This window comes from Borostomias antarcticus (genome assembly GCF_949987555.1).
Source record: "Borostomias antarcticus genome assembly, chromosome: 10".
NCBI lineage: Eukaryota > Metazoa > Chordata > Actinopteri > Stomiiformes > Stomiidae > Borostomias > Borostomias antarcticus.
Window position 1 is genome coordinate 9,049,262 of NC_140243.1, and position 12,316 is coordinate 9,061,577.

The 12,316-nt window shown below is 47.5% G+C and overlaps 2 protein-coding genes across 2 annotated transcripts in view; one reads left to right on the forward strand and one right to left on the reverse strand.

Moving 5' to 3' along the window:
* wwc3 (WWC family member 3) overlaps positions 1-6,614 on the reverse strand; it is a gene marked incomplete at its 5' end in the record, with an annotated part of 30,246 nt that extends 23,632 nt beyond the window's left edge. Inside the window, one exon of the mRNA XM_084444446.1 lies at positions 6,469-6,614. Coding sequence (XP_084300572.1) covers positions 6,469-6,614 — 146 coding nt within the window. The remainder of the gene's footprint in view (positions 1-6,468) is intronic.
* Positions 6,615-9,645: 3,031 nt separating this feature from the next.
* On the forward strand, positions 9,646-10,317 carry cldn33b (claudin 33b; the record flags this gene model as incomplete). Its single annotated transcript, XM_084444448.1, has 1 exon — positions 9,646-10,317. The coding sequence occupies one exon, from the start codon at positions 9,646-9,648 to the stop codon at positions 10,315-10,317; it is 672 nt and encodes a 223-aa protein (XP_084300574.1).
* Positions 10,318-12,316: the final 1,999 nt, after the last annotated feature.

Consider the following 12,316-nt stretch of genomic DNA (forward strand, 5'->3'; position numbering starts at 1 on the left):
AAGAGGAGAGGGCAGGAGAAAAGAGAGCAGAGTAGAAAAGAGGAGAAACAAGGAGAGGAGAGGGAAGGAGAAATGAGGAGAAGAGAGGTGGAGAGGAGAGGGGGCGAGGAGAGGAGTCGAGGAGAGGAGAAAAGAGGAGAAAATAGAAGAGGAGGAGAGGGGATGAGAAAAGAGGAGAGGAGAAAAGAGGAGGTTTGAGAGGCAAGGAGAGGAGAGGGGAGGAGAGGGGTGGCCTGTGCAAATCAAAGACTATATTAGACACAGAGAGAGTAGCAGAGCAGTGTTTGGGCCCACATCCTCACAGAGGGGATCGGCCAACTCAAACTTGCCAAAACCTCACAACACAGGCAGATGGTGTTTTCAATGTAATACGAATAATTTTATTGATATGACAAGACACATACCACCTGTCACATGGTGCTGAGGCGTGACCCTGTGGACCTGCAAAACACTGGAGCACACGGCTCTCAGCCGGAGAGGAAACCACAGCGGTACCAAAAGGAGAACAGAAATACCACCGGCAGTCAATGAAGGAAGGTTTAACAAGCAGATCACAGTGTCGCTCTAGATTCTAGCCTCTCTTCAAGGTTCAAGGTTGCACAAACACAGACTTGCTATCACAAGATTAAGCTACGGTGCGAGTGGTAAGAAATCATGTCATGAAATGAGAATTAGCGTGGCCGCTACGCTAATTCTTATTTTATGACCTGATTTCGTATCTAAGTATTGGTCTATTGAGTGTAATATGGGTCTATTGAGTGCGAGTCACTACTGGTATGTCACTAAACCGCAATGCTCCTCTGTCTTAGTTATAATGAAAGATTCCCATAAGAAGCAGGACCACAAATGTCATATTTAGCCTAAGCTGCTGAAGATGCCATTCTCCGAGGGTAACCGGCTTCATTTGTGAGACGAGCGCGTGTGACAGGATGGACTCTAATAATGTTTAACATTTCAGCGCAACACATATAGACTAGTTGTGAGAGACATTTGCTAATTCTATAATAATCCGCGCCGCTGTCTTTGGTTTTCCCAGAGGGTATTTCTATCTGGAGCGGGCCCCTCTGCCTGCCGGCGGGTCTGGAGCATGGGAAAGGCATGTGAAACTGGAGTCCGGGCTACCGGAACCTCGTCTCCCCGGCTGGCCTGGCCGTTCCCGCCGCTCCTCGGGCCGCGGCCCCGCATCGACAACAAAAGCCGGGCGGCATTCCGACGGCAAATTAAGATGCTCCGGACAACAGCCCCTGCATTCCTCATACTAGGAATGCTCCCCTAAAAATAAATATTCTTAGTTAAACTTAATTATAGTACCAGAGAGGCTGCGTTTTAACGCTCTGTATCTGCGATTCGCCAACTCGACCGCGCAGCCCCTCAGTAGCAGGTCTCTGACTGGTCGGCCACATGTTTTAAGCAGCTAATAAAATTTTGAAAGGCGCTGTCGACTTTCATGCCAGTCAATAACGTCTGTGTGACTTTATGAGAGCACTTTTTATTTAGTTAATTAATCCACTGTGTTCATTTAGACAACTTGTCGCCAAGTCACAGTGCGGTGCGTCTCTGTGGTGTGCGAGTTCGTGTCAGACATGCTCGGCCCTGGCGGTGGCGCTGCGTCTGAACGGACCGCTCTGCTGACCGCTCTGCTGACCGCTCCCGACCCCCGGGTTCAAGTCACGACCATTCATTCACTGGTGGAACACAAACACAGCGCGCCATGTTCACAACCTGACCCTTGACCTCACACACAAGGCTGTATGATCTACGCCTACCGTTTCACATAGGCCTACATGAACTCATCAGTCTTCCCCTGTGGGTTGAGCTGTGTAATCAGTGAGACAAAGAACCCCCCGCCCCTGCCCCTCAACACTGATTAAAAAAGAGTGTGTTTTCATCTCAAAGCCTCAACAACTGATGCTGAGGTCTAGAATAAGAAGTGGGTGCCCGACCTCAGAATAACAAGCCTGTGCAAGCATGTGTGACACGAAAAAACAACAAATGTGGTGACACCAAGATAGGTCGCAGTCATAGAAGGGCATGAGGGGATAACAGGAGAAAATGCTATATGGCCCATTTTAAACTGTAATATGCACCGCAAATAACCCAGGGGGTTGGTGCTCATACCAGGCCTCTTAGCGCTGCTCTGGAGGGGGTGAACAGGCACAAGGCCTCGGGGAAAAAGGCCACAAGTGTTGGTCTAAAAATTCCATTCTGGGTTAAAAAAGAAACGTGAAAACAACTTTGGGAGGAATGTCATTTATGCGCGGCGCCCTCTCTGTGAAGGCCTGGCGCGGCGCTTCCCAGCAGAGCCCGAAGAAGCAGCAGCTGATCGCCGAGGTCCGCGACTTCCCCTGCCGCCATTATGTCCAGAATCTTAGGTCTACTATAAGTAGCCCGGGTCTGCCAGCCATCGCTGTGGCATCTCCCTCCCTCTTCACACACATTTAGACGGCCTCCCGTCACATGGGGAGAGGCCCCTGGCCGTCTTGGAGGGAGAGAGAGAGAGAGAGGGAGAGAGAGGGAGAGGGAGAGGGAGAGGGAGAGGGAGAGGAAGGGAGAGAGAGAGAGGGAGGGAGAGAGAGAGAGAGAGAGAGGGCGAGAGAGAGAGAGAGGGAGGGAGAGAGAGAGAGAGAGGGGGAGAGGTAGAGGGAGAGAGAGAGAGAGAGGGAGGGAGAGAGAGAGAGGGAGAGGTAGAGGGAGGGAGAGAGAGAGAGAGAGGGGGAGATGGAGAGGTAGAGGAAGGGAGAGAGAGGGAGAGGGAGGGAGAGAGAGAGAGAGAGGGAGAGGGAAAGAGAGGGTGTAACCTACAGGAGCCAGGCAGAGCCGGACGCCCACTGTGACAACAGAGAGGACCACATTGTTACGAGCCGTAGAATTTCTCACTTGTAAAACATACGTTTAACACATGTGTAAGCAGCTGCACAAGAGGGACTACTGTACAACTGCAGTGAGGGGGAGGAGCTGCTTAGTTTATTAGCATCGTTTTAGGCATGTTTCCGCACACCGCACACTACACTACGCCCCCTTTCTTCCAGAATAAGACGCGCATGTGATGAGAAGTGGGGTTGACAAAAAAAGAGTAGAATCAATACACTGTCGGTCGGTCTGACGGTTTCCGTCGGTACATACTGTTCAGCTAGGATTCTTGGCGTTTATATGCATAACATGGCAGAGTGGGGATATACATCCACTGTTCAGACGCACCAGACACTCTAGAGTTCTGGACCTCATGATGTGAACATTGAACAGGACTGAACAGGATTGAACAGGATGTATGGGTACTGGCCTGCATAAGGAATGACCCTGACACACAGAGGGAGGTTTCAAAGACGGTGCCTTTAACCGTTTCAGAGTTAAAGTGCAGGACAAAGCATGTTGGTAGCTCACCAGCCCTGTCTGAGCAGAGACAGGAATGGAAGAGACAGACAAACACATTGTTCTGTCAGGAAACCAAATGCAGAAAACACACAGGCAAAATGACACTGTCTGAAACAATGGCATGTTCGTACCCCCCCCCCCCCCCTCTCTCTCTCTCTCTCTCTCTCTCTCACCAGAAAGAGAAAAAAGAGCCATCATAAAGAAAACACTGGGGGAAGCAAAATATCAGCGGGGTTCAGCGCATATGAATAACCTTTCCGTGCTGGAAACACGGCTCACCCTTTCCAGAATAATTGAATTTGGTGTGCTTTGTGACCACGCATAAAGGCCTCCCTTTGCGGAGCGGCAGGCCGGCCACGGCCGTTGCATAACAGAGCTAATAAAGGAGGCCGTCAGGGGCGGAGGGGGGGGGGGGGTCAGACACGTGGGAACTGCCTCTGTTCTGCAGCTTTGTCTGGGGCCGCTGGCAGGCAGGGCCCCGGGGCTTTAGCGTAGGCATGCCTGACATAACGCTCATTCCCCAGTAACAAAAAAGGCCCACAAAACTGTTAATCTGCAGGGGCTCGAGGGGCCAAGCACCCAGGGCAGCTCGGCCATCCATCCTTCACAGCTTGGACCAAAGAAGACTCGCACAGGGTCTCCTACCGCACGTTTGTCTCTTTAACCCTGACACAAATTCTAACACACAGGGCCTGGTTGGTACATGACCAGGCTGAAATTAAGGGCCCTACTGCAGTGTTTGTGTGTGTGTGTGTGTGTGTGTGTGTGTGTGTGTGTGTGTATGTGTGTGTGTGTGTGTGTATGTGTGTGTGTGTGTGTGTGTGTGTGTGTGTGTGTGTACGACCCAGAAAATGCCCGTTTCACAGAGCAGCTCCAGCGGCTTTCCAGGTGACCGTGTATAACATTCACACGCCGATCTCACTTTTCACTACAAGCTGTCATCTGACCGGTCCAGCTCCATCCTGACCCACCGTCGCCAGTCTCCTTGGCACGCCGGCCTTGACGAGGCCCCCGTGTACTTGCGGGCACAGACCGGGGCCTCTACCCCTGGACAACTCTTCTACACACTATGGCTTGTCCACTAACCTCTCTCTCTCTCCGCTCTCTACACTCCACATCTCATCTCTCATGTCTGAAGCTACTGGTATATGTTACAGGAGGGTCCCCTCATCTCTACAATGACACCCCCCCCCCCCCCTCCCTCCCCACGCAAAACATGTATCCGTGTGTATACAGGAGATTTATGTTTTTATCTGTCTCCTTTTATGTGAAGCACTATGTGCTACATTGATTTCTATGAATTGTGCTATATAAATAAAATGACATTGACATTAACATAACTATCTTATGCAGAGTACAGTCAACCTCCTCCTGACACAGCAGCCTCCAGCAGCCTAGTCATACTGGATGCTTAATTGGTTTGTTGTCTGCCCTCACTAACACTGGCCCCAGTCAAGTCTGTTATCTTGATGTGTCACAATCCTTCCAGATCATTCTGGACTTGGTGAGTTAGAGCAGAGACCAGTTGAGAAACTTCATCTTCAGAAATTTCATGAGAAGTTCAGCTTCATAAAGAGTTTGTAAAAGAAAAATGTAGGCTCTAACACATTTCAAGAGTCAGACATTGTTTTGTTATGTTAACTCTAAGCCTCATATTTTTCACTGATGGGTATGAGATTTCTTAGACTTGTATCCGCTTCACATAACAATGGCTAATCATATGACTTGTGGGGGGAGCCTTCAAGTAGATCAGGTTTTTCTTATCTAGATGAGGCAGTTACTCCATTCCCTCTGTGAAAAACAACTGAAGCCAGTGAGTCAGTGTGCTGTGTTAGCAAATGATACAGTAAAAATATTGTTTTGTCTTTATTTACTATTATTTTTAATGGGTAAACAATGTTTGAGGAGAATTAATTATTTTTCATCAGAATTTATTTTAATTCTATTTCCCTCCATTCAATGCAGTGCCAGACAATGTGAATGCAATTGTTCTTCTGAATTGTATTGTGAACCAAAGGGGTTGTTTGAATCACTGTAAATGGCTGATCTCACACTGTTTCTGGCCTGGTGAAATCCCAGTCCCCACAAAGTACATCCTTGCAGTTGTAGCAGCTTTCCCAGTGGCCCAACTAGCATTCCTGACATACTTCCACAAAGATCTCTGGGAACTGTAGTCTAATGTGCTCATTCACTTGCACTACAATTTTTCAAAGTGAAGACTGTGCACAAAAAATACTATGTGAAGAACATACACATCGACATAGTCTTGGTTATTTAGTTATTCATAGTTGATGAAGGTTAATAATATGAATCAGGCTACTCAGGGTAGATAAGGGGTATTTTGACCGTGGAAAATAGCCATAGCCTACCTGTAGAAAAATATGGCTTTATATATTAAATCTGCAGTTTGATAAATTAAAATCTTACGCTTTGACCCAACTGAGTGGGAATGAGAATGATACAAAACATTCAGATCAGTTTGATGATCTGCTGAGGCCTGCAGTGGTTTATCTTGGCGTTTGTAGGAAAGTTTGACACTCATGAGCTCTAACCTACTTTGATTGTTTACTTGCGGGAACACTGGGAGGAATCTTATGACCTATGCTGAATCCAAGGAAGTTATATTGAAGTTATTTAATTAATCTGGCCAACTCCAGAAGACAATAACTCAGAAAGTGTCATCATTTCATATGTTGACAGTAGGCCTAACTAACAAAGCAAATTCACCATGCATGCAGCATGAAACATGTTTACATCCTGTCTACTTCGAGATCGCTAGAGGAGCGGTGGCACTCGGCCATCTGAATACGTCGGTAATCATTCTCAAATTATCCTATTTTATTAGGCCTATTTGAGGTTTACTAATGGGGTAAATTATCCACAGAAACGCTTTGACACGTCGTATCAATTCCGATTACCCGGCAAAACATTATTGCCTTGGCAAACTTGTTGCTGTGCTGCTGACTTGATCGCTCATCACTGACCCCCCCCCTCCTCGTCAATCCATCATGTGGATGCAATCCCAGACTTTTGACACAAAACTGGACAAATCCCTTCTCTTTTTAATAGCGTTCACGCGCCGTTACAGCATTTTACCTGTCTCTAGGATCAATCCACGAAGTTTGTCGAGTGTTGTGATCAATGAAGAACACTCTGCCGTCATAATCCCGTGCTTCCTCCCAGCCCGCGGGCAGCGGCAGCTCCGAGCTTTCTCTCCGTTTACTGCTGCTCACCCAAGGCATAGCGCTGGGATGGTGAGGGGGTTATTGCTGACGCCAGACCCCCTGCCCTTTCTCCGAAAAGTTTATCTTCACAGCATTACAAACTCTCTCTTCGCACTGTCTGTATGCCTACAAAAACATTCCACCGAGATTCACTACTAAAACTACGCGGCCTGAGATGCATCCACTTTTCTAAAAACTATCGCGACGCTCTCACGAGCCTCGGTCCTCCATGTTCGCCTCTCTACCATATTTCATTCCATCGAGTCCATATTCGGGCAAAGGAAATTTACATAAGCAAGAACGTACGAGTGGACGAGTAGCTCCGTCCAATAGGATAAGTTGTTTCTCTGCTCTCAAAGTGATGAAACTAAGTCATAATATATCACTTTTACTGTAATGCAATTAAGTTATTATGTGGACGATTCACAACTTTTTCGATATGTTATTCTTAGACTTGCCATAATACAAATATGTAGGCTATTTTTGTAAAGTAGCCTGTTTAAGATAATTTTGACCACACAGCAAACCTTTAGGCTATAGAATCTCCGCACTGTCTTCATATGTTTACAGACTAAGCCTTAAGACAACCCAATATTTAACTTCACAATAATTAATTATTAAAGGCAGTACAGTACGAGGCAGTCTTCTTTTGTGCAGTATTTCAGCACTGAAAAATTTAAATAAAGTTGCCCGTCACATTTTGATAGTATTGCCCACAAATGATTAAATAGGCTACGTGAAATTTCACTTCAGCATTCTCACGTGGTCTTATCATAACAAAACAGGCATAATATATGTATCTTAATTAAATCACTTATTTGTTGCAACAAAAATGGGTTTAGCTGAAAAATCTTGTCTGATTGGAATCTTGTCTTAATTTTATATATTCCCTAAAGTGACATTTGCATCGTGAAAATGTCATGGGAAGCATGTTGTGTATTGTTTATGTGCTGGTGGTGACCAACTATTATGGCATCCACAAACGCTTTAAAAAAAAGTTTGTGGTTGCACCGTTGCAGGCCCGTTTCAGATTATGCTAGAGCGCCATCTTGTGGCATGTTGAGACTGTAACAGAGATTGTTGATGCTCTCTTGTGGCATCTCCAGTTCACTGACTCGTACCAGTCAAGAGAAGGGGCGTAGGTAGGCCTACACTTCACAACTCAATACATGTACACCCAGTTACTTAGACTACTTAGCCTACTTAACTCAATCACACATAGGCTAATCTATGACATCGTCATCTGCTGATCAATTGTTTTTGTTTGGCCCAGCTGCTATTGTCTTGGGGGAAATTACAGTATGTCATGAAGACTGACTAACATCTCATTCGTAGTGTACTTTCCCTCAGTGCTTCTCCATCAATAAATAGGACTTTTCATAGAGAATAAGTCAACATATTTTACACAATCAGTGTATATTTTGAGTACACAAGTCAATCAATTATAGGATATTTAACACAATTGTCACAGAACATAACTAACATTGAACAGGCTCACATTAATACAAGAATGCCATTGTGATTCTCACTGATGATCAGAATATGACGGGGAAATATTCTGCATCTATACTCAAGTTGATTTATAAATCATACGTTTCATCTATGAAAAACTCCCATCAGCATGCAAGCGTGGTGTGAATGTGCACGTGCGCCATCAAGCAGGCGTACGAGCTCTGCCAGGACATCAGTGTAGTCAGCTGAGCATTCTGTTCTCTGACGGAGGAGGGTTTAACAGAATGGAAGATTTATGTGTCCTCACATGTGTGTGTGTGTGTGTGTGTGTGTGTGTGTGTGTGTGTGTGTGTGTGTGTGCGTGTGAGTTGTCTGAGTAAGTTTGAAACTTCTGCGCGTCATAGGCTTCATCTCTGCCCTCCTACTTCTTGCCGTCTGTGACAGGCTGTGTAGTGTTCAGACCAGAGCTCTGCCACACACACAATAAACTCTGTTGTTTCTCTCCCTGTCTCCACCAATCACATGCAGCTAAAGGCCTTGTTCTCAGACTGGTTGTTTCAGGCCCTGCATATTTAAGGTAAGGCTATTTCCTCAAATAACCTATATGAATAAAGAGTAGGCCTATACATCTGCAAGAATACAGCAATAAATCTTCCTGCAAACAGATTTATTTGTTAGAATTAGAAATTAATTCCAGGGTTGTTATGTAATTTCATGGATTACAAATTGGATTAGGAGGACGTTAAGAATAAGCGTCTTAGATATTTCAGTATTTAATATTTCATATCTTATTGATACCATGCATGCTTGTGTGTGATTTACAAACGTTTGCATTTAATGATGCAAAAGTGAACTCTGAGTGTGGAATGTACTCCAAAGAGCCCCCTGGTGTGATGCATTTAGGGAATTTCACGTTCCCCATTGCGGGGGCAGATTTAGTATCCAGGTCTCACGGTATCTCTCCCTCCTTCTCTGACAATCTTCAAATGACGCAGTGAACAAGCTTGTTGCTTGTTTTTGTTCTTGTCTCTTGTCTTGTTTGTTATTTCGAAGTGTTTGCTTTTCCACGGCAACCCCGTGACACGATCGCCACCCCATCGTTATTGATGGAAGAGACGGAACAGAAACAGCTAAACAAGGGTGAGGTGGGATAGGAGTCATCTCTCTCATCTGTGTTTAACTGACATCCTGTCTGCATCTAATAGCATCCCATGTGGCGTCTCGCTGCGGAGACAGCCAGGGTTCTCCATGATCTTGTCGGAGGTCAGCCCGCCATCTCTGCCTCCCCCTCCTTCGCTCGTTGGCACAGTAGCAGCAGCAGCAGCAGTGGACTGGAGACCGAGAAGGGGAGGGCCAATTGTCCGAGGGACCCTTTCCACCCAACCCCAGATGATGATGTGTGCTTCTCTGAGTGGGAACCATTTGTGCGACAGCTCCCGGGCCCGCCACGGCATTGGTCAGCCCTAATTAGCAGGTGCTCTGAGAAGCCTCTGTCCCGGTCTGGACGTCAGGGGGGGGCCCTCTCCAGCGGAGCTAGTGGGCCAGAGAAGAGCACTTGTGAGTCTGTCGAGCGCGGAGGCCGGGAGAGGGAAGAGCCATGGACCCGTGCGCGTACGCTCTGGAGCTGCTGGGGATGTGTGTGTACATCGGAGCATGGCTGTGCTCGCTTGCCGCCGCCATCATGCCGCAGTGGCTGAGCATGTCCACCGAGCTGCTGGCCATCGAGAGCTACGAGCTGGGCCTGTGGGAGAGCTGTGTGCTGCAGGAGACGGGCGGGATGGAGTGCAGGGCCTACGACAGCCTGCTGGGCCTGCCCCAGTACATCAAGGTGGCCCGCGTCTTCATGTGCACCTCCCTGGCCGTCGGCCTGCTGGGCGTCCTGGTCGCCATACCGGGGCTCTCCATGATCAACAGCTGCCAGGGGCGGCAGGAGAGACGGGTGAAGCGGGTCTTGAAGGTCACGGGCGGGGTCCTGGGAGCGGCGTCCGGGGTGCTGTGCGCCATCCCCGTGTCCTACGTGGCCCACCTGACCGTGCTGCGCTACTTCGACGAGACCCTGCCCGCTGTGGTGCCGCGCTGGGAGTTCGGAGACTCCCTGTTCTGTGGATGGGTAGGGGGCTTCCTCCTGGTGGTGGCCGGGGCGCTGCTCATCTCCTCCAGCCTGTGCTCCCAGAGCGACCCCCGGAGCGACCCCCGGAGTGACCCGCCGCAGAGATACAACGTCCAGAGCGCCGAGTACAGCGCGCAGAAACGTACAGAGTACGTCTGAGAGGCAGGGCCCTGCGGGTGAAGAGAGCTCCGGGGTCAGCCCAGGCTGGGCACAGCTTCTGAAGAAATTACTCTTTCATACTCCTCTTTGTATTGTAAACGGTCATGGCGGCCGTGCTTAGAAAACAGCACGTTCTCCTTGGATACCAGACTTTCAGGAATTTGTCTCTAAGAGCAGGTAAAGGATATTTGGACAATCCATATGAACTGTGATGAAAATATTCTTAGGTGTAGCGATGCATATTCGGGAATATCAATTTGAGCTCATTTACCAGTTATAATTCCCTTACAATCTTCACAAATCTTCACATTTTCTCAAACAGAGGAGAGCAGAATGCTGGGGCTGAAATGAGGCTATCGTTTTCAAGTTATGATTACAGAATACCTTATTGTTCCTTCCTTTTTTCTGGGTTGACTTCAGGATCTTTTTTTCTGTCACCTTGAACTGTGCCAGTTCGGCTTAAACATGTAAGGTTTCGGTGCAACCACAATGCTGTGATAGTGGCCCCTGATAATTGTCAAAATGTTGTGATTATTTGCAGAGTTTAAGAGTTAAGAGTTTATGTGAGTGTGTATGAAACTGTTTGTACTGCTGCCATTCTTGGCCAGGTTGCTCTTGAAAAGGAGATTTTAATCTCAATGGGTCTAAACCTGGTTAAATAAAGGTTAATGAGGTTTTTTATGTGTGGGTGAGTACTGTACATCGTTGTGATGTACAGATATTGTAACTGTGTATTAAAAGTTGTAGCACTTGAGGAGATTTATATAAAGATGTTTATGCAAATACGGTCATCCTAACCTACCTATATGTTCTGTTTTTCATTGTGTTTATTCTTTCTGGCTTGCATCAGTCGTGTACCAACAACAAATAAGTGTGGAGAGTGAGTGTCTGGCACCGACGGGGTCCCTCATGATGTTAGAGGCATAACAGAGACCACCGTGTTGCTTAGTGATTGATAGAAACACTTGCTCACAAGCTCGACCTCCTGCCTCCATTCTATAGTCTGTTAATCACACATTACGAAAATAGGAAACAAGCTCTTGACTACTGTAACCTGAGGAATTAATCAGAATGATCATCTGGCTGGGTAGAGGAATAGAACACAGCAGCCCTCTTGGCTTGTCAGGTGTGCCTGCTGTGGTGGAAACACAGCTTGAGCCTAATACCCTCAGATTTCCCGGCCAGTCGCTGGACTAAGCTGTGTTTAATGAACGCTCTAATGAGCAGTGTGTGCTGGGAAGAATGCAGAGCAGGTTAGCCTGCAGCCCTCTCTGTGACATCATTACAGAAGGTCAGGGAGCAGTTATTTCCTGTATTCCTGTATGCTCTCTCTCTCTCTCTCTCTCTCCTCTCTCTCTCTCGCAAGCTCTCTGTCCCCCCCCTCTCTCTCTTTCTTTCCTTCCACCCCACTATGACAATGATTCAGATAAAACAGAAACAGTGCAATGGGTCGATTGGGTTCATAATCCTGAGATCCTGGTGATGCCGGTTATGTAAAACACAACTATGCATAATATGAACCGGGGATTACAGGATGTTATCAGAGAGTTAACACACATCCTGGACTGAGCACAGAAATGCCAGCCTGGAGTTGAGGGAGAGACTGTGCCTGAGACTGGCTGGGGGGGGGGGGGGGGGGGGGGGGAGGGGTGATGAAGGGGGGGCTCGGTGGTTTGGGCCAAGGCGGCGACCCCTTCCTGCTATTCCAGGACCAGGGCCAGAGAGGGGAACAGCCTTGGAACCATCCATCTCTCCTCCCTGACGCCACACAGACAGATTGATGGGAGGGCCTGCATGGGAATCTCTGATATGAGTGTAGATACCAGCAGGGAGGCATTACACAGTGAACATAACTTGCCTAACGGTATTGAGATGTTGGCTGTGATTACTGCATGCCGGTAGTGCCGGGAGACTGCTGCACGTACAGGAAATGGCGTGTCCATCTCATTTAGTTATGTTGACGTGCATTTGAATGTAAACAAGTCAAGTCCTCTTAGTG